Below are 23,901 nucleotides of genomic sequence, written 5' to 3'. Positions count from 1 at the left end.
TTTTAACTGTTTAAATATTTAACTGTTTTATACTTGAAATTGTTTAAATTTTATGTTTGATTAATTGTTGGAAGCCGCCCTGAGCCATTCGTGGGAAGGGCGGGATATAAATCCCAAATAAATAAATAAATAAATAAATAAATAAACATCCTTGAGGCACTCCATTTGTCATTCCTATCCAAGAGGATGAGGAACCATTCACAAGCACTCTTTGGGTGCGATCTGTCAACCAGTTACAGATCCACCTAACGGTAACAGGATTCAAACCACATTTTACCAACTTGTCAACAAGGACAGTATGTAGAACCTTATCAAAAGCCTTAGTGAAATCAAGATGTCTACAGCATTTTCCTAATCCAGCAAGGTACTCACTTTCTCAAAAAAAGAGATCAGATTAGTCTGACATCAAGTTAGTCATGCCACTTCAGCCAGGGTTCTACCAATCACTTCATTTCTACAACATAATTCACACAAGCTCTATGGACTCTAATGTACAGTTGCCCACTGGCATGGGAAAAAATGTCCTGTCCCTTTAACAGAGGCTTAATGTGTAGAAACAGGCAATGGAAGCTTTCCATCGCATGGAGAGAAATCACATCACCTGACAAACAGGGTTGCCAGGTCACTCCTGACAATCAGCCGAGGGTGGGGGGACTTACCAGGAGCAGCAGGGAGCCCCATCTGATGTAGAGCAATGTGTCTATGTCTATGTCACTGCCCACATGACCTGGAAGTAACATCACAGTGTCCAGGACATTGGGGTAATGCTCTGGAATTTGGGCAAAACCTCTATGTAAATTTGCTTCTACCATATGAGTTTTTGCCCAAATACCAGAGCATCACCCTGATGTCCCAGATGTGATGACGCCACTTCCAGGTCATGTGGTCAATGATGTAGACATGTTGCCACATGTTGAATGGATTTCTCTCTTTTGGGGGGTAAGTTCCCCCTTGCTGGTCAGCTGATCATCAGCAGGGAGGTGGGGCCTGGCAGCTGGAAACCTTGCCTCCACCAGGGAGTCTGGCAACCCTGTGCTACCCTAAGACAGGCTTTTCAGTTGTTCTGATAAAAGGGTACTGCTCCAATGGGCCTTAGCAATGTTGCAAGTGTTGTATTTTGTTTTTGTTCTTTTTCTATTTTTCCTTCCCCCTCCCCCCCCAAATAGCAGGTTTTATAGCACTTTTGAAAATACAACTAACAAAAATCAAGTATCAAAGTCAGTAGTTTTGTAAGCATATTTTGAAATCACCTTAGTGCAAAAATAGTATTTTAAAGATATTAACATATTTTTTGTCCTGGAAGGGGGAAAGGACAGTGTACAAAACTTAAAATAAATACTGAAACACTCCATTCTTCTGAGGCAACTAATGACCAAATAATTGCAAGTCTTCATCATATCATAGTCTTTATTACATAGTTATACATAATTATACCCAAATGCTCTTAAGAGATGAGAGCATGTTTTTGTGACTGATGCCTACCTTTTCCCCTCTGTGTTTTGGAACTGCACGTTCTGCCTCTTTATCACACTTGTTACCCAATAGTATCACATCTACATTTTCATCTGCATTCTGTAAAACAAACAAGACACTGTTAAATACCTCCAAACTGAAATACAAAACTGTGGCTGTCATGTAAAGCTGACACTTGGTGGTACATAAATACAGTTTTTTGCCATGTTCACACATACCTCTAAACTCTTCCTTCCTGCTTTCTTGTATAGTCTGCAATGAAGGTATCTGGGCTTAAAACGACTCTGGTTACCTATGAAATATGAATGCAGCCACACTGCTTAACTGGGTTGCACCCACCCACCCACCCTCACCCTTGCAAACAGGGTTTCCAAACCAGGCTTAGATTCCCAGTTTCTTAGAGGGAGAAATTAATTCTGGTTAACCTGTGCACCTACATTTATATATAACCACAATTACAGAAAACAGTTCAATTGAGCAGCATAAGACATCCAGCAAACAATGTAATACTACAGTTTCAACAGGACCGGATCTACATGTTTTTTGAGGGGGGGCAAAATTAAAAAATGATGCCCCCTTATCGGCCATTCTATCTTATGGTCCCATAGAATACAATGGACTCCATACCCAATTTGGCGCCCCCCTAGTCGGCACCCGTGGCAAGCACCCCCCTCGGCCCCCCCTAGATCCGGCCCTGAGTTTCAAGCCAGGATTCCTTCACCACACTCAGCAAGAGGAAGAGAAGATTAAGTTGTGTGTGTTACCACACTGCCACAAAAACATTAACATACATTCAGATTAACATGGAGAAATAGCTTGTGTGTTTGTTCAGGGAGCAGAAAACGAGGATCTTTAACCTAGAGATAGCTGTGAGTAGCACATTTTCAGTAGGAAAAGGATGACAGAGACCTGAGTATACTTTCTTTGATGTAATGCACATTATGTAACATGTATCCATATTATAATGGCTAAAACTTATTAAATACAAAAATGGAACCAGTGGCCTTTTTCAGCTGTCCACAAACTTAACATGGATGCAAAAAAACTACTTCTAATTCTCATCAAGGAGGTTGAGAAACTTTCTAAATGCAATGGCTTATTTACTACTGTTGTTTAGCTGCAGCAATTCTGCAATATAGTACCTTTCTCAGTGCAGTCCTTGTTTTGTGGTAAGGCTGTAAAACAGTTATTCCAAAAAAATCCCCCTGGATAAAGGGGGATTACATTGTTGGTACAGGAACAAAGTGTTTTTAGACTGCATGTTAATGTTTACTGTACTGTACTGTACTTTATTGCTTCAACTCAGCTATCAACAAAAAGAAGAAAGAAAATGCAAATATTAATATCAAATTACAATGTCAATGCAAACTATCACATAAAGTAATCAATAAAACAATACAGATTGACATATTCCTATTAATATGCCTAAATCCATAAAACATATATAACAATATAATAAATTCTATCAAAATGGACTTATTAAACACATTTAATTAATAAATATAATTTACTTCAATAATCAAAAGTTTATTATTACAATCCAAGATCAGAATTTAAAAAGGCATATAAATTAATACACTTCAATAATCTTAACTGTATCTTGGTGACTGATACTACAAACTTTGACATTTGCATTGTGATCCATCTACCTTCATCCACCAGTAACATAACTAATTTATTTTGCTCTGACCTCCCTGGCAAACTTCAAATTTTTCTAAGGTACTTTTCCTAAACAGTTACAAATCTTGGGGACGAAAAAGGAAATGAGCCAAATCTTCAATGGATTTGTAGTGACAGGAGCACACGCAATTGTCAAATGAGTTCTTATTGTAATGGCCCTTATAAGATATCCATTTGAGCTCTAGTAAATGCCTTCTATATTCTATGGTCATTAGGTCATCAATATAAATTTGTGTGAGCTGAACTCGTCAGATCTTAGAAGCTAAGCAGGGCCGGCGACCCTGGCAAGTACTTGGATGGGAGACCTCCAAGGAATACCGAGGCCAGAATGTAGAAACAAGTAAGCAAGCCGCCACTCTAAAATGTCCAAGCCCCACTAGGGGTCACCAGAAGTTAACCATGACTTCCAGATGCACTTGCGTGCACACAAATACTCACCATTTTTTTTTAAAAAAAAAGATAAATCGGGTGAGCTATAGGAAAAGATTTAAGTTGTTTATATAAAGTAGCTCAACTCATGGTACGGAGTTAACCCATGAGCTACTTCTAAACTTATGTCCATTACTTTGTTTAATTAGCCTCTAGCAACTACATGATCAAAACTCCTTAAATATTCTTCAAGTAATCCTGGTTTTGCCAGTAAAAACAATGTATGTGATCACCATGCCATATTTTCATCTCTTCATATGCCAATATTATTAAAAGTGATGCTTGGTGAAAAAAGATCTTCAATCAGAAATATATAACCAATTTATAAACTATTATCAATATTTGTGGCAAAACCAACTCTGATTACACCATAACTGATTGTGTTGAATTAGGTACTTCCAGCATCACATGTGCAAACTGATTTTGTATAACTTCTAATTGGTACAAAGTTTCCAAATTCCCAGATTGAAGCACCATACAACATTTTATATCTATTATTTTAATATTTATTGTTTTATCAAAATGTTTATATGTTATCAAAATGTGTATATTGTTACCCACCCTGATTCCTGGGATGCTTGGGGGAAAGGTATAATTACAAAGATATAATTAAATAAATAATTTCTAAGTCCATTGAAGTCAATGGAAGGGCGTAACAGTAGCTCTATTTAGGATTGCACTGTCTCATGCGTATGAATTTTGCTACAGAATAAAACTTCTGTTCACCTCTGAAAAAAACAAAATATTTATTCATGAAAGAACAGTAAAGTAATTATTATGGGCCTGTATGCCTAATCACAAGCAAGTTACTTCGTTTCAGCAGTATAGCACCTAGGGTTGCCAAGTCCAATTCAAGAAATATCTGGGAACTTTGGAGGTGGAGCCAGGAGACATTGGGGGCGGAGCCAGGAACAAGGGTGTGACAAGTATAATTGAATTCCAAGGGAGTTCTGGCCATCACATTTAAAGGGACAGCACACCTTTTCAAATGTCTTCCTTCCATAGGAAATAATGAAGGATAGGGGCACCTTCTTTTGGGGCTCATAGAATTGGACCCCCTGGTTCAATCATTTTGAAACTTGGGAGGTACTTTGGGGAGAGGCACTAGATACTATACTGAAAATTTGGTGCCTCTACCTAAAAAAACAGCTCCCCCAGAGCCCCCGAAACATCCAGATCAATTCCCCATTATACCCTATGAGAATCGATCTCCACATAGGGAATAATGAAGTGCTCAGCAGACGTTTCCCTCTCCCCCCTCCCTTTTCTGGTGACTCTGAAGTGAAGGATTGGCCTCTCTACTCATGAGTTGATGCCAACTTCTTCAAAGTAACAGACACACCATCCCAAGAAGAAGCCTTTCAATCAGAGACTGAAGCCTCCGGAGGTTGAAAGGCACATGGTCCTCTGGGGGCGGGGCTTCCCCCCGCTGACCAGCTGACTGGGGGCAGGAAGGAGTCTGAGAAAGCGGAAGAACCCCCGCTGGGACCTGGCGATTGGCAAGCCTAATAGCACCAGGTATAATTAACACCACCAATTCATCTTTTTAATCTCTCAACTAATACCATTTCATAACTGCACCTGGTATTCAGAACAATACAATCTTCAAAATGAAGTAAATTCACTATAGGAGTGCAAAGCACAGGTTTAGAACAATGGATCAATCTAACCTGGATTAATAAACCAAAATATAAGTTGTTGGAAGATAGGGCAAGTTTATTTATTAAGTTTAACTGTTCCACATAAAATTATAATCTCCAAAATTTAGTAGATATTTTAATTTGAAAGCAGACATGATCTATTTACATGTTTGTAAATAACGTCTCAGAAGAACCCTGTGGCACAGAGTGGTAAAGCTGCAGTACTGCAGTCCTAAACTTTGCTCACAACTTGAGTTTGATCTCGGCGGAAACTGGGTTCAGGTAGCCAGCTCGAGGTTGACTCAGTCTTCCATCCTTCCAAGGTCAGTAAAATTAGTACCCAGCTTGCTGGGAGGAAAGTGTAGATGACTGGGGAAGGCAATAGGAAACCACCCTGTAAAAAGTCTGCTGGGAAAACATGAAAGCAATGCCACCCCAAAGTTGGAAACCTGGTGCTTGCACAGGGGACTACCTTTACCTTTTTAAATAACATCTCACTTTGAAGATTTTTTTTTAAATTTACCTATATGAAACATTTGAAATTTGCAAAAAAGTGTTTTAAAATACCCCTACACTGGGAAATGACATATGTTATTTGCTTAAGAACTGTTATTTCAAATATAAATAGAAGACACTGATAAATGATTGGTTATTTTCAGAACACTTATTCAATGCATTTTTAGAAAAACATTCTCATTGCTCCAACTGAAATGTTAAACTAGTGCTCGGATTCTCACACACAGTCACGTTATTTGAAACCTTCTTTTCCTGCATTCATCTCTCAAACTAGGGAACAGAAGTTAAGAGAGAAATACAGGCTAATTTTACTGCTTTTAAGATTAACAACCTTCTCTTGTTCAAGATTGTTTGCGATCTTCAGCCACAAGGAGGAGTACTTCAATAACATGAATGTTCAGTATGTTGAATCAACTGGCTATGTATAGAGGTTCAGTGAAAAAGTCTTGCTCTGCAAGCAAAAAAACCCCCCAAACATCAAGGCCTCATGTTACTTTGCTCTTTCTGCCAAAATCACTGGTTGAAAACCCCAGCTAAGTTATGCCAGGTACTAAAAGTGTAAGCTTCTTTGTAAATGCATTTGTACATCATAAGATCATTGTCCAAATAAGATCACTGTCCACAAGATGATTTTCATCTTGCTGATAATTTTAGATTTCAAGCGCCACACTGTGTGAAAATAAATCCTGAAACACTCTGATTGGGTAGTTATGTTTGTTTGCTTGCTTGTTATTATGGTGGTCTTTAGACCAACCAGATTAGGTAGTTAAAATATCTATACTTAGAGGAGGAAAAACTACACTGGAATTCAATTTTGCCTTTTGCAATGAGAAATCTATAAAAGATTCCATTTTGAAGTCCTTTTCCATTAGTAATAATGAATCTTGAAAATGCCCTTAGTTAATATTTAAATTTAGTTTAACCTTTTAAATTACTTTTCAAATGCAGCAAAGTAAAATGTGTTCCTACTGCAGAATTAACACAATAACTGGAATGTTTATTTTATGACAGAAGAAACCTAGCCACACACATACAATTTGCTAACATCCAGATGGTAGAATATATTTGGTAACATCCTCATCAGGATTGGTACCAAAACATGCTCTTTGAACATCTTTTGGAATCCTCAGCTAATGCAAAGCACAGTGGCTGGGATAACTGTAGGTGTGTGCTGCAATGAACATCTGACATATCCAGAGTACCTGAAGAACCACCTCCATCCATATCAGTTTGCTTAAGACTTGAAATCATCTGAAGAAGGGCTTGTTGATAGAATGTGCTATTTCTGCAGCGCAGCTCAGAAGGACTCGTGGAAAACCTTTATGATCCTTCTTATGTGAAATTGTTACCAAATGGTAATTAGTGGGAGAAATTAGCTTAGATAGAGGTGAGTTAATTGGGATCCCCACCAGTGTATACCAGGATTTTTCCTTAACTCTCAAAATAAACCAGGCAGATGTTCACCTGGAAAGGTTTTTATTTAAAAAGCATACATATACACACAGTAAACACGCAAACTAGCTAAGAGAAAAATTAAGGAGGAGCACAGAGAGAGAGAGAAACTTTGAAGAGGTAATATTTACCAATCTAGAAGCGCAAAGTCCATGGACTCAGTGAAACAGCCCGTGTTTCACAGAGAATAGAAGACCCACATGCAAATGGGTGTGTGAGGATGACATTGAGAGTCCACATACACACAGGATTGGTGACTAGGTGCGCTTGATATAGGGAAAATGTTCCCTGGGGCTATGCTGGTATGTGTGCCCCCAAAACAATGCTTTGATGTGCATTTCAGAGAGTAAACAATAACATGGAAGTTTTATGGGACTTCCTGAGGTGTATCAAAGGTGTGAATGTCTCTTGAAGTTCTTGATGACCAGGTGTTCCAGGTGTTAAGAATAGGGTGAAAATTGCTAAATTGGGGTAAATAGGTGTGGAGCGGAGCGAGGCTGCTGTTGACATAATTGGCCATGGGAAACCTATTGTCCTTAATTATGAATCTCAGTAGAGTGGGGAGAGGGCTGTTTGTCAGCTGCCTTTTGGCTTCCCCTGTCCTGGAACAGCAGCCTGCAGCAGCTGATGCTGATGCCCAGCCAGCTGAGCCTGTTACCATCCCTGTCAGTGACTCTGGAGCGGCAGAAGCAGGCCCTCAGCTGTCACGAGCTGGGGCCAGGCCAGGCAAAGTCCAGGGGCAGTCCAAGGTCTGTAACCGGTGAGCAAGAGTGTCCAAGGTGCCAAAGCCAAATCGTTGTCCAGGTATCGTAGGTCAGAGGTTCAGAAGCCGTAGTCAGGGGGTCCAGAAGTCAAGCCAAGGTCAGGAGGTCCAAAGTCAAAAGCCGAAGTGGATGCTAGGATGTCAGGTAGATGACTAGTTGCTTCCACAAAGCCTCCTCCCAAAGCCTACAGCTATATAGCCCTCTGCTGGCTGTTGCCCATTTGGGCTAATTGCTGGCTCAGAGAGGCAGCCAGGATCCTGTTGCAACTCAAGCATCCTTGCTCTTAGAAGGGCCAGAATCCTCTCAAAACTCAGGGCTCAGGGAGCGTCTTGCTTGTGAGCGTGCCGCCCTCCTCCGATCCCTGAGGTCCTGACGGAGGCGGTCACGCACACGCGCCACCCGAGAGGGCGAGGCAGGGGGGCTGGGATCTTCTCCAGCAGGAGGCAGGGGCACTGGTGCAGGTGGCAGGGGCACAGTTTCTGCTGCAGGCTCAACTTCCTCTACAGGGTCCCCAGCACCCATGACACTATCCCCCCCCCCAGGGCCCCTCTCCGTCGAGGGGCCTGGGAGGTCGGGGTGGTCGTTGTGGAACCGTTGCACCAAGTCTGGGGCATGAAGATTGTCCACGGGCTCCCAAGACCGGTCTTCTGGGCCGTATCCCTCCCAGTCCACAAGGTACTGGAGGCCTCCACGATGGTACCGGGAGTCCAGGATCTGGCGCACCTCGTATTCTTCTTCATCATCCACCAACACTGGTGGTGGTGGCGGTGGAGACGGAGGCCGAGCTGGGTCAGGGCGTGCAGCTGGAACAAGGAGGGAGCGATGGAACACGGGGTGAATGCGGAGGTGGGGTGGCAACTGGAGCCTGAAGGCGACGGGGTTTATTTGTTCTAAGACAGGGTAGGGTCCAATGAACCGCGCATCCAGCTTGTGAGACCGACCAGGCCGGCGCAGGTAGCGAGTTGAGAGCCACACCTGATCCCCCGGCTGGATTGGGGGGCCTTCCTGCCTCTTCCGGTCCGCAGCTAGTTTATAGGCTTCCTTGGCCCGCTGTAGCTGCTCTCGGAGCAAGTCTTGGCTGGCGTGGAGTTCTTGCAGGTAGGCCTCAACGGCGGGGACATTCGTGGGTGGCAGGATCGCCGGGAAGAACCGAGGGTGGTACCCGTAGGTTGCAGCAAACGGGGTCATTTGGGTGGAGGAATGGACCGCGTTGTTGTATGCAAATTCCGCTAGAGGCAACAGAGTGGTCCAGTCGTCCTGCTGGTAGCAGGTGTAACAGCGGAGATATTGCTCTAGCGTGGCATTGGTGCGCTCTGTCTGACCATCTGTCTGTGGGTGGTAAGCTGAGGACAGGTGCACTCGAGTCCCCAGGCTGGAATGGAGGGCTTGCCAGAACCGAGAGGAGAACTGGGGGCCCCGGTCTGAGATCAGGTGGGCTGGGAGTCCGTGCAGACGAAAGATGTGTTGCAGGTAGAGCTGGGCTGTCTCCTGAGCTGTGGGAAGTTTCGGGCACGGAATGAAGTGGGCCATCTTGGTAAATAGGTCGACGACCACCAAGATGCACGTCTGACCCTTGGATCGTGGAAGTTCCGTGATGAAGTCCATCGAGATGGTATCCCAGGGTCCTGAGGGTGTGGGCAAGGGCTGTAACAACCCCGAGGGTTTGGCTGGGACGTCTTTGGCCCGTCGGCAGACGTCACAGGAGCTGACATAACGGGCAACATCGGAGCGAACTCGTGGCCACCAGAATTCCCGTGTCAGCAAGTGGGTGGTCTTATGTTGTCCAAAGTGCCCAGCGGGTAACGCGTCGTGGGTCATGCGTAGTACTTCTGCCCGCAAGGGCCCGGGCGGCACATAGAGGCGTTCGTGGTGTAGCAAGAGGCCGCCTCGAGTCGTGAACTCGCCTGTTGAGCCATCTTGGAGTGCCTGGAGGTGTTGCTGGACCCAGGGATCATTGGCCTGGCTAGCACGAATGTCCTCCACGAGTGCTGGTGAAGTGGAGGTGGCTGCAAACACTGAGGGTGGCAGGATGGGAGCAGCAGGCACGGTCTCAGTCGAAGCAGGAGCGTATTCCGGTTTCCGCGAGAGCGCATCGGCTTTCCGGTTCTGGGTATGGGGGATGTAAGTGATCTTGAAGTCAAAGCGGGAGAAGAATAGGGACCACCGGATCTGGCGCTGGTTGAGACGGCGGGTGGTCTGGAGATGCTCCAAGTTCCGGTGGTCGGTGAGCACTTGGACAGGGTGGCGAGCCCCTTCAAGGTAATGTCTCCAAACCTCAAAAGCCACCTTGATCGCGAGCAACTCCCTCTCCCAGATGGTGTAGTTCCTCTCTGCCGCAGTGAGCTGGCGTGAGTAATAGGCGCAGGGCTGGAGTGGCTGGGACGGCTCCTCGCGCTGGGACAGCACTGCTCCCAGGGCCACGTTGGAGGCATCAGCTTCCACCGTAAAGGGAAGCTGGGGGTCGGGGTATCTCAGGAGTGGCCCGGTGGCGAAGCGGGTCTTCAGGGTGGAGAAAGCGTTATCGGCCTCTGGGGACCAGTGGAAAGGTTCTTTGGGGCGGAGTAGTTGAGTCAGGGGTGTTGTCAGAGATGCATAGGCTGGGATGAATTGCCGATAGTAGTTGGCAAAACCAAGGAACCGCTGCAGGTCTTTGCGGTTCTGAGGGGCCTGCCAGGTCAGGACCGCTTCCACCTTTTTCGGGTCCATGAGGATTCCCTGTGGTGACACAATGTGACCAAGGAACTCGACGGAGCGCAGGTCAAAGTCGCACTTCTCCAGCTTGGCGTAGAGGCCATGGGCTCGTAGGCGCTGTAGGACCTGGCGGACGTGCTCGGCATGCTGGGCAGGATTGCGGGAGTAAATTAGAATGTCATCCAGGTATATGATCGCGAAGCGGTCGAGCAGGTCCCGGAATACATCATTCATGAACCTCTGGAAGACAGCGGGGGCGTTGGTCAATCCGAAGGGCATCACCAGGTGCTCGTACTGCCCGTATCGGGTCCCAAACGCGGTCTTCCATTCGTCTCCGGGCCGTATGCGCACCAAATTGTACGCTCCGCGGAGGTCCAGCTTGGTGTAGATTTGGGCCCCCTTTAAACGATCCAAGAGTTCAGGGATCAGTGGTAGAGGGTACCGGTCGCGGATGGTGATCTTGTTCAGGGCCCGGTAGTCATTGCACAGCCGGAGCTCCCCGCTTTTCTTCTTCACGAAGAGGACTGGAGCAGACAGGGGAGAAGTTGAGGGTCGGATGAATCCGCGCTTCAGGTTCTTGTCCAGGTAGTCTCGCAAAGCTGCCAACTCAGGCTCCGACATTGGGTACAGACGCCCCACCGGGAGTGGTGCCCCAGGTACCAAATCAATGGCACAGTCATAGGGTCGGTGAGGGGGAAGCTGATCTGCTCCTGTCTCTTCAAAGACATCGGCGAAATCTGCATACTTCTGAGGGAGCTGAGGACCACCACTCGGGATGCCGGCTGCTAGAGTGGTGGGAGGAGTCAGATGGGGGCATGGGTCTCGGAAGCGTAGTTCTTGCTGAGCCCAGTCCACGATGGGGTTGTGCAGCTTCAGCCAGGAAAGGCCTAGAATCAGTGGGAAGCGAGGCATGCGGGCGACATCAAACTGCAGCTGTTCTTGGTGCTGCTGGACGTGGAAGGTGATGGGACAGGTCTCCTGGGTGACGGGGCCAGAACAGAGGAGGCGCCCGTCAATAGCCTCCACCAGCGTCGGAATCTCTTTTGGCTGCACTGGGATCTGGTGCTGCTTTACAAAGGCGGCATCTACGAAACAGTGGGCCGCTCCCGAGTCCAGCATGGCATACACGAACAGCCAGCGTCCATCGGGCAGATGGAGTTTGACTGGTAGCAGGAACGGGCCCGGGGTATCAGCCTGTTGTTCGGAGGACCCAGCTAGTCGCCCCAGGCTGGAGGGTCCACTTACGCCTGGGGCTGGCCTTTTGGCGGCGGTGGCAATGTAGGTCTGGGTATTCGATGTTTAGCAGGGCAGCCAGAGGCATAGTGGCCTGCCGTGCCGCAGTAGAGGCACAGGTTCTGCGTGCGGCGTCTGGCCTTTTCTTCTGGAGTCAGGCGGGGTCGAGCAGCTCCAAGCTGCATAGGCTCACCCTCGTCTCTGGTACTAGCTGGGGATGGGAGAGGAGCCAAGTGGCATGGCGCAGGGAGCTGGCGCCCTCGGGTCTTGGCTTGGCGGCGACTTTCCAGGCGGCCATCAATGCGGAGGCAGAGGGTGATAAGTTCCTGGAGCGTGGGGGGCCGCTCCACCCTGGCCAGTTCGTCCAGGACTTCCTCTGCCAACCCCTCGGTAAACTGGTCCATCTGAGCAGCCTCATTCCACGCCAAGTCTTGGGCCAGGAGCTTGAATTCGGTGGCATACTGAGCCACCGAGGACTGGCCTTGTTTCAGGGCCCTGATTTTCCGGTTGGCTGTGGCTGCTTGGACTGGGTTGGAGAAGGCAGCAGACAGGTGGGCCTCAAACCCCTGGTAATCAGTCAGTAGGGGAGAGGACCCAACCAGTAGGGGTGTGGCCCACTTGGCCGCCTGCCCCTTTAACAGACTAATGATAAAACACACCTTCGTCTTGTCATTGGGGAAGTCCCGTGCTCTTAGTTCAAAGTACAGCTGACACTGTGCCAGGAACGCAGGAAATTCTTCCACAGCACCCCCAAATCTGTCAGGTGGGGGAACTGGGCACTTGGCTGGAGCACTGGCTGCAGGCTGTTGCTGCAAGTGCACTACTGCCTGTGTCAGCTGCTGTACCTGGGCTTGGAGGGCAGCCAGTAGTCCTGCGGTTCCACTTGCTTCAGCATCCATCCTGTGGAATGGGTGTTTGTGTGGGTGGAAGCAATCTGTCACGAGCTGGGGCCAGGCCAGGCAAAGTCCAGGGGCAGTCCAAGGTCTGTAACCGGTGAGCAAGAGTGTCCAAGGTGCCAAAGCCAAATCGTTGTCCAGGTATCGTAGGTCAGAGGTTCAGAAGCCGTAGTCAGGGGGTCCAGAAGTCAAGCCAAGGTCAGGAGGTCCAAAGTCAAAAGCCGAAGTGGATGCTAGGACGTCAGGTAGATGACTAGTTGCTTCCACAAAGCCTCCTCCCAAAGCCTACAGCTATATAGCCCTCTGCTGGCTGTTGCCCATTTGGGCTAATTGCTGGCTCAGAGAGGCAGCCAGGATCCTGTTGCAACTCAAGCATCCTTGCTCTTAGAAGGGCCAGAATCCTCTCAAAACTCAGGGCTCAGGGAGCGTCTTGCTTGTGAGCGTGCCGCCCTCCTCCGATCCCTGAGGTCCTGACGGAGGCGGTCACGCACACGCGCCACCCGAGAGGGCGAGGCAGGGGGGCTGGGATCTTCTCCAGCAGGAGGCAGGGGCACTGGTGCAGGTGGCAGGGGCACAGTTTCTGCTGCAGGCTCAACTTCCTCTACAGGGTCCCCAGCACCCATGACATCAGCCACCAGTTGCTGAAGTTACTAAGGACACTGGAGACCCTAGCACCATGGGCATTGAGACCACAGAGGAGGCAACCCTGACAGGGAGGGTTCAGGAAAGACTGCCTCGCCTCCCCTTTCCCCAAAGCCAGGGCAATGTGGGAGGTGACGGGTTCGCTTGAAGCTCCTCAAGACAGAGTGCACACCTCGCAACCCAGCATTTACCAAGTCAGGAGGAGCACCTGGAGCTAATGAGCCAAATTGATGGCTCCCCTGTAAGTTCAACGAGACCCAGCTGTGAACTACCCATAAAACACAGGACTTCAGACAGCTCAGGTGTGAGAGCAACTCGTCAACATTCTGGAGACGCCAGAAAGGCCAGGCTTGTGTGGGTGGAATCCTGCATGTGAGAGAGGATCCAAACTAGTGGCTAGTCAATAAAACCTGAAAGCATGTTTGCAGCTGAAAGCATTAAAGAAAATTCAGGCCACATTTTGAAGCCATAACTAACTTGAATTTATGTGCCCCAGCCAGGTTTCTCCTTTGACAATCTGGAGTCTTGTGCTGCTGATTTGTTCTTTAAATCCAACCTGCTCATCTCAAAACTGACCTCATGACAGCAAACCCAAAGCCTTTACACCTGCTACCTTAAAAACATTTGGTAACTGAGGGGGAAACTTACAGTTTAAAACAAACCTAGTTTACAAAATCATATGAAATGTATGCCAATGTGCACTGCACACAATTCATGTCATGCTGGCTCTGATCTGCTATTTGCATCTGTACTTTCTGAACCAAATCTGGGAGGCATACTACAGAAACACTATTCAACATGTATGCTTTTGATTATGTACCTCAAGAGGCCTCACTTACATCTTTCAGCCTTGTGCCATTCTATATTCATTAGGAACCCCCTCCCTTTTTATCCAATATTGTAAGTTGTACCATGAGGCTGCATGTATACAATATGCTTGACCTCTGAAGAAGGCCTTTTGAGTCTGAAATGCAAAGGGTCACACTGTTTTCCAGTTGTGCTTTATTAATTATCATCATCATCATTATTAGTTTATTAATAATATAGCACAACATAGGAATAGTCTCCCAGAGACATATACTTTATGTATTTTAATTTGTAATGAGGCTAATGTTGGGCCCCTAAATGTTTTAAATTATTTAATAATAAATACTTTCGAAATAATATTTGAGCTATTACTAATTTTAACAATAGGACCTCAACTTGGTTTGTTGTTAACCTTACCTTCCAACCAGAAGTTCTATCACTGAGCCACAACTCCACCCCACACAAGCTCTATCCTACAACCTTGTCTGAACAGTAAGACTTCCTTCATCTTCTCTGGGAGACTGTTCCAAACCCTATGAGTATTGCTGTGGTAAAGCCCAAGAACAGGCCTCAACAGTATGTATTTTTGTACAGGAGGGCATTGCTTATTACTTGAGGTAATTGCTTTTAGCTCAGCATGAAACTGCATTCATCAAGATGTTTGTCAATCAAACTCCCTCCCAAGGCTGAACAGGGACTTGAGATTTTTTAGTCATTAGGTGCTAACAATCTTGGTGGAATCTGAATACAACAGCCATTTCTTATGTTAAACCAACTTAGCATACATCTAACATATGAACAGTCTCAGTGCTATATTCATAGCTCGTTGCTTTTTACAGTTTCCCATAAAAATGCATGGTATGGTCCCACTACACCATATCTGAAAAAGTAGCCTCCATCCACTACCCCTGCCTCAGGCTTGGATTCTACAGGGTGGGGAAACTGCCACTGCAAGAACAAGGGAAAGTGTTGCTGCAGAAAGGCTAGGTTTCAGACTGCACAGGAATTGTGTGTCTCCATCAGCATATGAGATTATTTTGGATGGACTTGGAGTGGTTTTTGTATTTTAGTGAAAGGACAAAGGAATGAATTCAGCTTCTCAGGAGAGATGCTGTAACTCTATACCCACCAATATAGTAAAGTACATAGCCCTTTGGCACCTCACTAAGGAAGCCAGAATGACCAGACCCAGCACCATGGCCTATAGATCTGCTGGCCTGAAAGATATGCTTTCCATACTTCTATCTTATAATAACTCCTAAGCCTGACAGAGTCCTGATGAGCTCAAAAGCCTACAATCTTTTATATCAGTTTGGTTGTTCCTAATAAAAGATATTTCATTAATTTCATTCTTGCTTTTAAATTGATAGTGAGCACAATACATAAAACTGCAGAATGTAGACAGAGCCCAGAACAGTCTCTGAACAGCAAGAGGAAGGAACATCCTCTGCAAGCAGTGAGCTGCCTCCCTGAGACTGTTGCTGCCTGCCTGCCAAAACCCCATGGGAGGGATCAACTACTCTACCTGGACAGCCAGCTGGGGAAGTCTGCTTCTGGTGCAGAGGCATTTCCCACAGACAACAGCCAGCCCTAGTGCTGCTGACACACACTATGGGCATCACATAAAGGGCACCACAACAAGGGTGTGGCCATTATTGAGACCCTTAACTGAGGACCACCTGGAGACTAGTGAATTTCTGTATTTTGAACTGTAATGTTAAGAGAAAATAATCATTTGCATTCAAAGCAGGTGACAACTGAATTGGAAGTATTGCTGAATAAGGTAAAACTGACGGATGCATATATAACTGTAAAAATGCTATTTAAGGGGAAACGGGTCCTGTCTGAGTAAGGAAATGAGCCAGGGAAACAATTAGCCAATCTCCTAGCTGATAACAGAACTGAGTACAAAAATCTGCATATCATAAAAGATTCTGGGGGAAAGTTGGACTCAAGAACTAATTGTGGAAGACTCTGGAAGAGTTTTTTGTGTGAAAGACTTTGTAAGATTTTTTGTGAGTGAATTTATATATGACAAAAGCAGTGGAGGAAGACAAGATTAATAACTTCCTATCAATATCCAACTTCCACATATCTTGGTGGATAACTGTCAAGTTTTGGAAAGACCTATTCAGTTGGAAGAAATCAAATCAGTAAGTAAAAGTTTGAAAACTAGGAAATCACCAGGACCTGATGGGTTAGTAAATGGGTTTCATCTTTTTGTAAAAGATTTGGCTCCATATTTACCAAAATTATATAGATTAATTTTTTCGGATGATTAAAACATGGCCAGATGCCTATGTTACATTAATACTAAAAACAGGAAAGGAACCAATTCCACTACTCAACATTGATTATAAAGTACTGCTTTCAATTATAGCTAATTGATCAGAGAAGGTGCTAAATAACTGTATAGAAACATCAAACAGGCTTTCTACTGGGGTAAAAAAATGACAAATAATATTCAAAGACTGATCAATTTGATACATTTGGAAAAACAAGAACAGATTTATGTGGGCTTCTAAATTCTGAAAAGGCATTGGATTGTGTCAGCTGAGATTTTATGAAAGTAATGTTGAAATATTTTGGATTTGGATCTAACATTTGTAATTGTATTTATCTGATATACTCAGCTCCAAGAGTACATACAAGAGATTGCCAGTTTGGTGTAGTGGTTAAGTGTGTGGACTCTTATCTGAGAGAACTGGGTTTGATTCCCCACTCCTCCACTTGCACCTTCTGGAATGGCCTTGATTGTCCTTGAAAGGGCAGCTGCTGTGAGAGCCCTCTCAGCCCCATCCACCTCACAGGGTGTCTGTTGTGGAGGGAGAAGATAAAGGAGATTGTAAGCCGCTCTGAGTCTCTGATTCAGAGAGAAGGGCAAGGTATAAATCTGCAATTCTTCTTCTTCTACATAAAGTTCTTTTCCCAATTTCAGTTATCTTGAGCATTAAGGCAAGGCTATCTATTATTGCCATTATTATTTAATCTTTATAAAGATGTAGTGGCTATTAAAATACAAGAAAAATTATCTCTAGTCTTAAGGGTAGCGATATTTTCTATATGGGTGAAGTAGGGTTGATGGTAGCTAACTCAAGTCAATTAATCATTTATTAAATATGATTGGAAGTTATGGAATAATTTAAAGCTACAAAATAAATCTCAAAAATCTATTCTGATAGAAGTTAATATGATGTTGGCTGATAAAAAGCTAATTACTGCTCACACAGGTACTTTTTGGAAGTAAGAAAATATATTGTTTTGATATTTGCTTCTTCAGTTACATAGGTAATATAAATGCTATGCTACAGGAGGTAGAGAATAGCTTAAATAAATGATCTGAATATAAGCTATCACGGCTTGGAAAAATTGCTCCCGTCAAGATGAAGATATTGCTTAAATTTGTAATGCTGTTTCTGGCCTTGCTGCTTTTAGTGTCTCAAAGATTACTGAAAAAGATTCAAGCTATCTTGAATAAGTTTATGGGGGTGGGGAGCCCAGAATACAAAACAGAATTCTGCAGGCACCTAATATTATTAGGTATAATGACTCTACATTGCTGGTTGCATTGACACATTGGTTTTTGGAAAGGATCTGATGCTAACTGGGAACAAGAGCTTAAAGTGATTTTGGCACCCCTGAATATATGAACATGGCAACGTAAAAGACAAAAAGTTTCTATTTTTCCCTATCCTGTTACAGACTAATTAATAGGAAATTGGGACAAATGCTTTAACAATTTTGAGTCTATTTATTCCACACTGAAGAAGAGGAGTTGGTTTTTATACCCTGCTTTTTTCTACCCTAAGGAGTCTCAAAGAGGCTTACAATTGCCTCACCTTCCTCTCCCCACAACAGGTACCTTGTGAGGTAGGTGGGGATGAGAGAGTGCTGAGAGTACTATGACTTAACTAATCACATCCATGATTTTTCATTAACAAATTAATTTGTTGTAAGTGCTTCACCACTTCACTTAATCCATTTTAAAAATCCCTAAATTATATGGGCTGAATCCAACTATTCTCTTCCACTAAGCAGTCCACTGGATAAAGACTCCTCACTTAGCAGAAATAAGTAATTGGATCGAACCTTGTATTTAGCTAAGGTTCCCAATGCAGCCTCAGCAAATGCTCGGAGACTTGGAGGGAGTGTGTGCGTGTGCCTGGAAAGGGTGGAATATGGGGAGAATATGATATGATAATCCTCTAGGCTGCCAGCCATAGTCTCTGTGCTATTTATCACTGAGACTAGGGGGAAATTTCTTTCCCTCCTTAATACATTTCAGGCAGAAAATTGGGACTGGAGGCATTATATTCCCTGTCCTAGTTGGTATTTAGTACAAAACAGAATAGCATACACTTACCTCATATATAGCTTTCATCCAATTTGCAACCCCTTGAAAACTTTCTGCATTTGTGATATCATAGACAAGAACAAATCCATGTGCTCCACGGAAATAACTAGTAGTCATTGTACGGAATCGTTCTTGTCCAGCAGTATCCCTAGATAACATTGGAAGGAATTACTTAGCACTGCTTAATATGAATAAACATCCCTTACACATTAATGGTACCCTTTTGAGAGTACAAAAGCAGAAATAATGCATACAGGTATATACCAGTTGACCTAATAACATTTATTGTGAAGTATGTCTTAGTACTTCTGCACTAAAGAGATACTCCACTACAGAATCTATTCAAAATTAGTTAGTATGGATGCAGATAGTCCCCATTCTGAATTTCCAAACTGGCCTTGTAAAAGAATGAGATAAGTTGGCTGAATGATTAGCAGACCAATCTAATAAGCAATTGTACCAACAAATAATATGATTTAGGTGCAAAGACAGCTGCAGTTGGAGAGAGGGGGTTATGTTACTGCTCCCGGGTAGACACCTGTTCCTTGAGCTCCTTCCTCCTCAACAACAACAACAAAAAACACTCCAAAACCATCTACTACTTTGAAAACACTAAGAAAGGATAAATCAGGAGAGGGAAAGCAATACATTCAAAACCAGCAAAATGATTTAAAAGTTTGCTTCTCAGGGTAGCTTAATTTGAAACTAACAAGGCTGCAGAAGTTATATTGCCTAAATACAACTCTGTTCTAGTTCTTCAGATAGAAGAATCATCAGTGAAACTGAAATAATATCCTTTTCTCTCAGCACTATAATTGAGGAGAGTAATACTCTGGCTTTTCTTCCAAGTGTTTTTACACAGTAGTAATGCCTCCATTATGACTTAAAAAATATAGTCCAGAATGTCCTAGGTGATGGGAGGAGGTGGTGGGGACTAAATTTTTCATGGTTCACCAAAATACCTATAATTAAATTAATAATTCTGCCCCAAATCTTGGATCTTTTCTAAAAGCCACTGATGTTATTATCCCTTGAAGAAAACATTAGAATTTCTACATCTATGAACATATGAAGCTGCCTTATACTGAATCAGACCCTTGGTCCATCAAAGTCAGTATTGTCTACTCAGACTGGCAGCAGCTTTCCAGGGTCTCCAGCTGAGGTTTTTCACGCCTATTTGCCTGGACCCTTTTTAATTGGAGATGCTGGGGATTGAACTGGGACCTTATGCTTACCAAGCAGATGCTCTACCACTGAGTCACCGTCTCTCCCTATATTTATATGCTGCCCAGAGAAAGAAAAAATGAGAGCTCCTGATCTCAAATTACACCATGTAGCATCACTAATCAATCATATTTATTCTTTTACAAAATTTGTGTCCCATCTTTCTTCCTCTCAAGGGCCATTAGGGTGGCCAATCATTTAAAACATACATGATAAAAATCATATTCTAAAATATTAAAATCAACCCTGGTAACACACATCATTAAAACAATCAAACACAGACTTAAAATATGTGTAAGACACAGAAACAGCAATTAAAACATTGGTTAAAAAGGATGGATCACTGAAGGCAGTTGGCTCCCTTCCTGGATCGCGACGACCTAGCAACAGTGATCCATGCTACGGTCACCTCGAGGTTAGACTACTGCAATGCCCTCTACATGGGGCTGCCCCTGTGCCAAACTCGGAAATTGCAGCTGGTGCAGAATGCCACGGCCCGGCTGTTATTGGGCCTCCCAAGATGGGGACACATTCGGCCAGGTCTTCGGACTCTGCACTGGCTTCCAGTAATGTACCGAGTTCGGTACAAGGTGCTGGTCATTACCTTTAAAGCCCTATATGGCCTGGGACCTGCCTACCTGAAGGACCGTCTCTCCCCACATGTTCCCCAGAGAGTACTGAGATTGGGAACCCAAAATCTTCTCACTATCCCTGGGCCAAAAGAAGCCCGCCTAAAATCTACTAGGGATAGGGCCTTCTCTGTTATGGCCCCTACATGGTGGAATCAGCTGCCGGAGGAGGTGAGGGCCCTGTGGGACCTTGTTCAGTTCCGCAGGGCCTGTAAGACAACCCTCTTCCGGCTAGCCTACACTTAACTGATATGAGAAACTAAATGTAGCTTGCCAGACTCCTGTTATACATACTGTTGTAATGTTTAATGTTTTTAAAGTTTTAAATGCTTATATATTTAAATACTTGTTTAATTTTGTGTTTGACTATCTGTTGTGAGCTGCCCTGAGCCACTTTTGTGGGAAGGGCGGGATATAAATCATAAATAAATAAATAAATAAATAAATAAATAAATAAATAAATAAATAAATAAATAAATAAAAATGCCAAACAAAACAAAAAAAGGCTTTAGCCCTGGACAGAAGATAGCTACACAAGGGAACAGATGAATCTCCCTGAAGACAGGGTTCTTGAGCTTTGGTTCCATGACCACAAAGGCCTTCTTCCTAGTTGCCATCTGTCAATCTCAGAAAGTAAGGGCACCCAAAGCAGGACCTCCAAAGATAACCACAGTGGTTGTCCAGGTTCATAAACAAGCAGGCTGTCCTACAGGTATGGTGGTCCCAAACCATTTAGTGCTCTGAACGCCAACACCGGCACCTTGAATTTTGCCTGGAAACAAATTGGGACCGAGTGTAGATGGGCCAGGACTGGAGTAATATGGTCCCTATTACCCATTCCAGTATACATCCTGGATGCAGCATTTTGTACCAATTGAATCTTCCAAGCACTTATAGAGGCCAGTCTCACAGAGAGTGCAGTGCAGCAATCTAATCTAGATGTAACAAGGGTGTGCATCACAATAGCCAGATATTTTCTGCCCAGAAAAGGCCACAGCTGGCTAACCAGTGGATGCTGATAAAAGAAACTCCTGACACCTGCTTATCCACCAGTAGCAATATCATCTTGTTGGGATCAAGTTTCAGTTTATTAGCCCACATGCACGCCAAAACTGCATCCAGGTACCAATTCAGGGTTTCTGCAGCCTCCCTGGTTTCAGCCGGAAGCATGAGACAAAGCTGAACATCATCCGCATATTGGTGACTAACCAACCCAGACCTCTGGATGACCTCCCCTGACAGTTCCATATAGATACCTGGAACCCCCTCCCCACCACTGTGGTTCCCCTGGCTCTGGTGCCAGGCCCATATATACTATTAGTTACTATGGTCTGTTACCCAGAAACTCACATATACGCTGCTATATTGGACTCCCAGTTTTAATTGTGTCCAAACTATTAATGTGGGTGCCAACCCACTATGGACATTGTTATATGTGTGAAAAAAGGAAAAGGAAAGGTCCCCTGTGCAAGCACCAGTCGTTTTCGACTCTGGGGTGACACTGCTTTGACGGCAGACCTTTTTACTGGGTGGTTTGCCATTGCCTTCCCCAGTCATTACACTTCCCCCCCCCCAGCAAGCTGGGTACTCATTTTACCGACCTCGGAAGGATGGAAGGCTGAGTCAACCTCAACCTGGCCACCTGAACCAGCTTCCTCTAGAATCGAACTCAGGTTGTGAGCAGAGGGTTCCGACTGCAATACTGCAGCTTTACCACTCTGTGCCACGGGGCTCTTATATGTGTGTGAAACAAAGCAGCAAACTTTCTAGCCAGGCTCCAGATGGTTCTGTGCCTGTTTTTGCTATTGTTGTGCCTGTCTGCACTTCTCCCACAAAGAAGGGCTCCAGATCGCGCTTCCCCAAGAGAGCTACCCAGCCCTGCAGACCACAACTGCATCCCTGTCATCAGAAGGACAGTGACAAGAAGCAGCCTTTCCAGCAACCATGTTCCTGGGATGTCCTAAAAATAACAACTCTTGCTCCTGCCCAGCACCATGAGGGTGAGACAAGAGGCCCACATATTCTAGATGTGCTATGGAGATGCAAACGGAGACATCAACGGTTAACAATAGACTTGCTGTCACATCTTCATACCTAACAAAAGACTGCTCCTGCCAACCATTGAAACAAGCGTTTGACACAATGAAACATCCGGAAAGATGATAGTTGCTGAAGACTTAATCCATTCACATAGGCCTCTCCCATTGTGTTAGCCATGGTGTCACAATCGATAGTAATTGGGCACTAGATTGACCCATCATATTTCTTTGTTTTAAGAATGACTTGCAGTAGGTAAATCCATCAATGCCCATTAATCTTTTTTCCAAACTTCTGGGAGCCTCCTCCTTGGGTGATGTCAGATGTCACAGCGCCTGAGGACATGAATTTGGCCAGATTGGTGTCTCACTTGTGGCACCCCTACCGTGTTGCTTGAGCCACCCCCAAACACTTGATCAGTTTTGAGCCCTTTTATTTGTGAGTTATGCTGGTCATTTCTTGCTCCCCCCTCCCTCATCGTCATCGGTATCGGTCCGTGTTTCTGGATTCTTCAAAACTGGTAAAGTATTTGCCCTGTCTGTCTTTTATCCTATGTGTTTTCCTATCCATTTTTTTTGCTATTTTCTTAGGACTGTGTGCTTGTTAGTGTGATTTATTTTCTTGTATGCTTGATCTATTTTTCTAATACAAATCCTTTTATTTACCATCTATCTCCTTTTTATTTAAAAGGGTTTCCTGGGCAGACCGCCTCCTGTATACATAGGTTATTGACCCCACACATTTGCCATCAAGAGTGTGATTCGCATAATGTGTAGGAACAGTTATTACCTGAGACAGGCCCATGGTTGTGACGGAGGCCATGAAATCCTGTGCCAGTCCAAACAAGACAGCCTTGGCATGAATACTGAAGTCCCCTAGGACAACCAGCCTAGGGATCCTCAATACCACTCCCAAGATCACTTCTGTCAGCTCAGGTAGGGAGACTGTTAGGCAGTAGGGTGGGAAATATACTAACAGGATTCCAATCCTGCTCTCAATCCCAACATTAGGTACACAGCATCAAAACCAGAAGTGTTCTGGATGGGGCACTGTAGTAGGGAGGCATTAACCTCTCCCAGAGTAGCCCTCTTGCTGCAGGATTGTATAGTCTGTGTTGCCTAGGGCTATCTTATTTCTTAAGTATTTAATAAACCTTCATATATTTTACCAAGGTCTGGTTTAAATAACATTGAGGTCTGAGCACTGCTTGCGTGGTCAAGGGGTAGTGGCTCAGAGGAACCCAGGTTATACTGTACAACATGCATGGAATATAATAGCAACTCATTTTCATAGGAGTTCATCAGACAGTGCTGTAATAAAGAACTATTCCACATGTTTATCCTGCAGCTCCACTGGATCAAGGCAGTATTTGTGAACTGGCAAAATCCAGTTGGAAAGTGCATCGAAAGTGCATTATTTAGTGTTTTTTATTTC

At 44.7% G+C, this 23,901-nt stretch overlaps 1 protein-coding gene across 1 annotated transcript in view; it reads right to left on the bottom strand.

Annotated features, from left to right (window-relative positions):
- The window catches only part of LOC132574738 (ras-related protein Rab-10-like), an 80,471-nt gene that overhangs the window by 21,661 nt on the left and 34,909 nt on the right, over window positions 1-23,901 (bottom strand). The window contains exons 3-4 of the mRNA XM_060242973.1: window positions 18,587-18,725; window positions 1,483-1,572 (exon numbers count right to left, since the gene is read on the bottom strand). Coding sequence (XP_060098956.1) covers window positions 1,483-1,572; window positions 18,587-18,725 — 229 coding nt within the window. The remainder of the gene's footprint in view (window positions 1-1,482; window positions 1,573-18,586; window positions 18,726-23,901) is intronic.

The sequence above is a fragment of the Heteronotia binoei genome, chromosome 7 (assembly GCF_032191835.1).
Source record: "Heteronotia binoei isolate CCM8104 ecotype False Entrance Well chromosome 7, APGP_CSIRO_Hbin_v1, whole genome shotgun sequence".
NCBI classification, from domain to species: Eukaryota; Metazoa; Chordata; class Lepidosauria; order Squamata; family Gekkonidae; genus Heteronotia; species Heteronotia binoei.
Note: the sequence above shows the minus strand (reverse complement) of the source record. Positions and strands in the feature narration are given on the sequence as shown.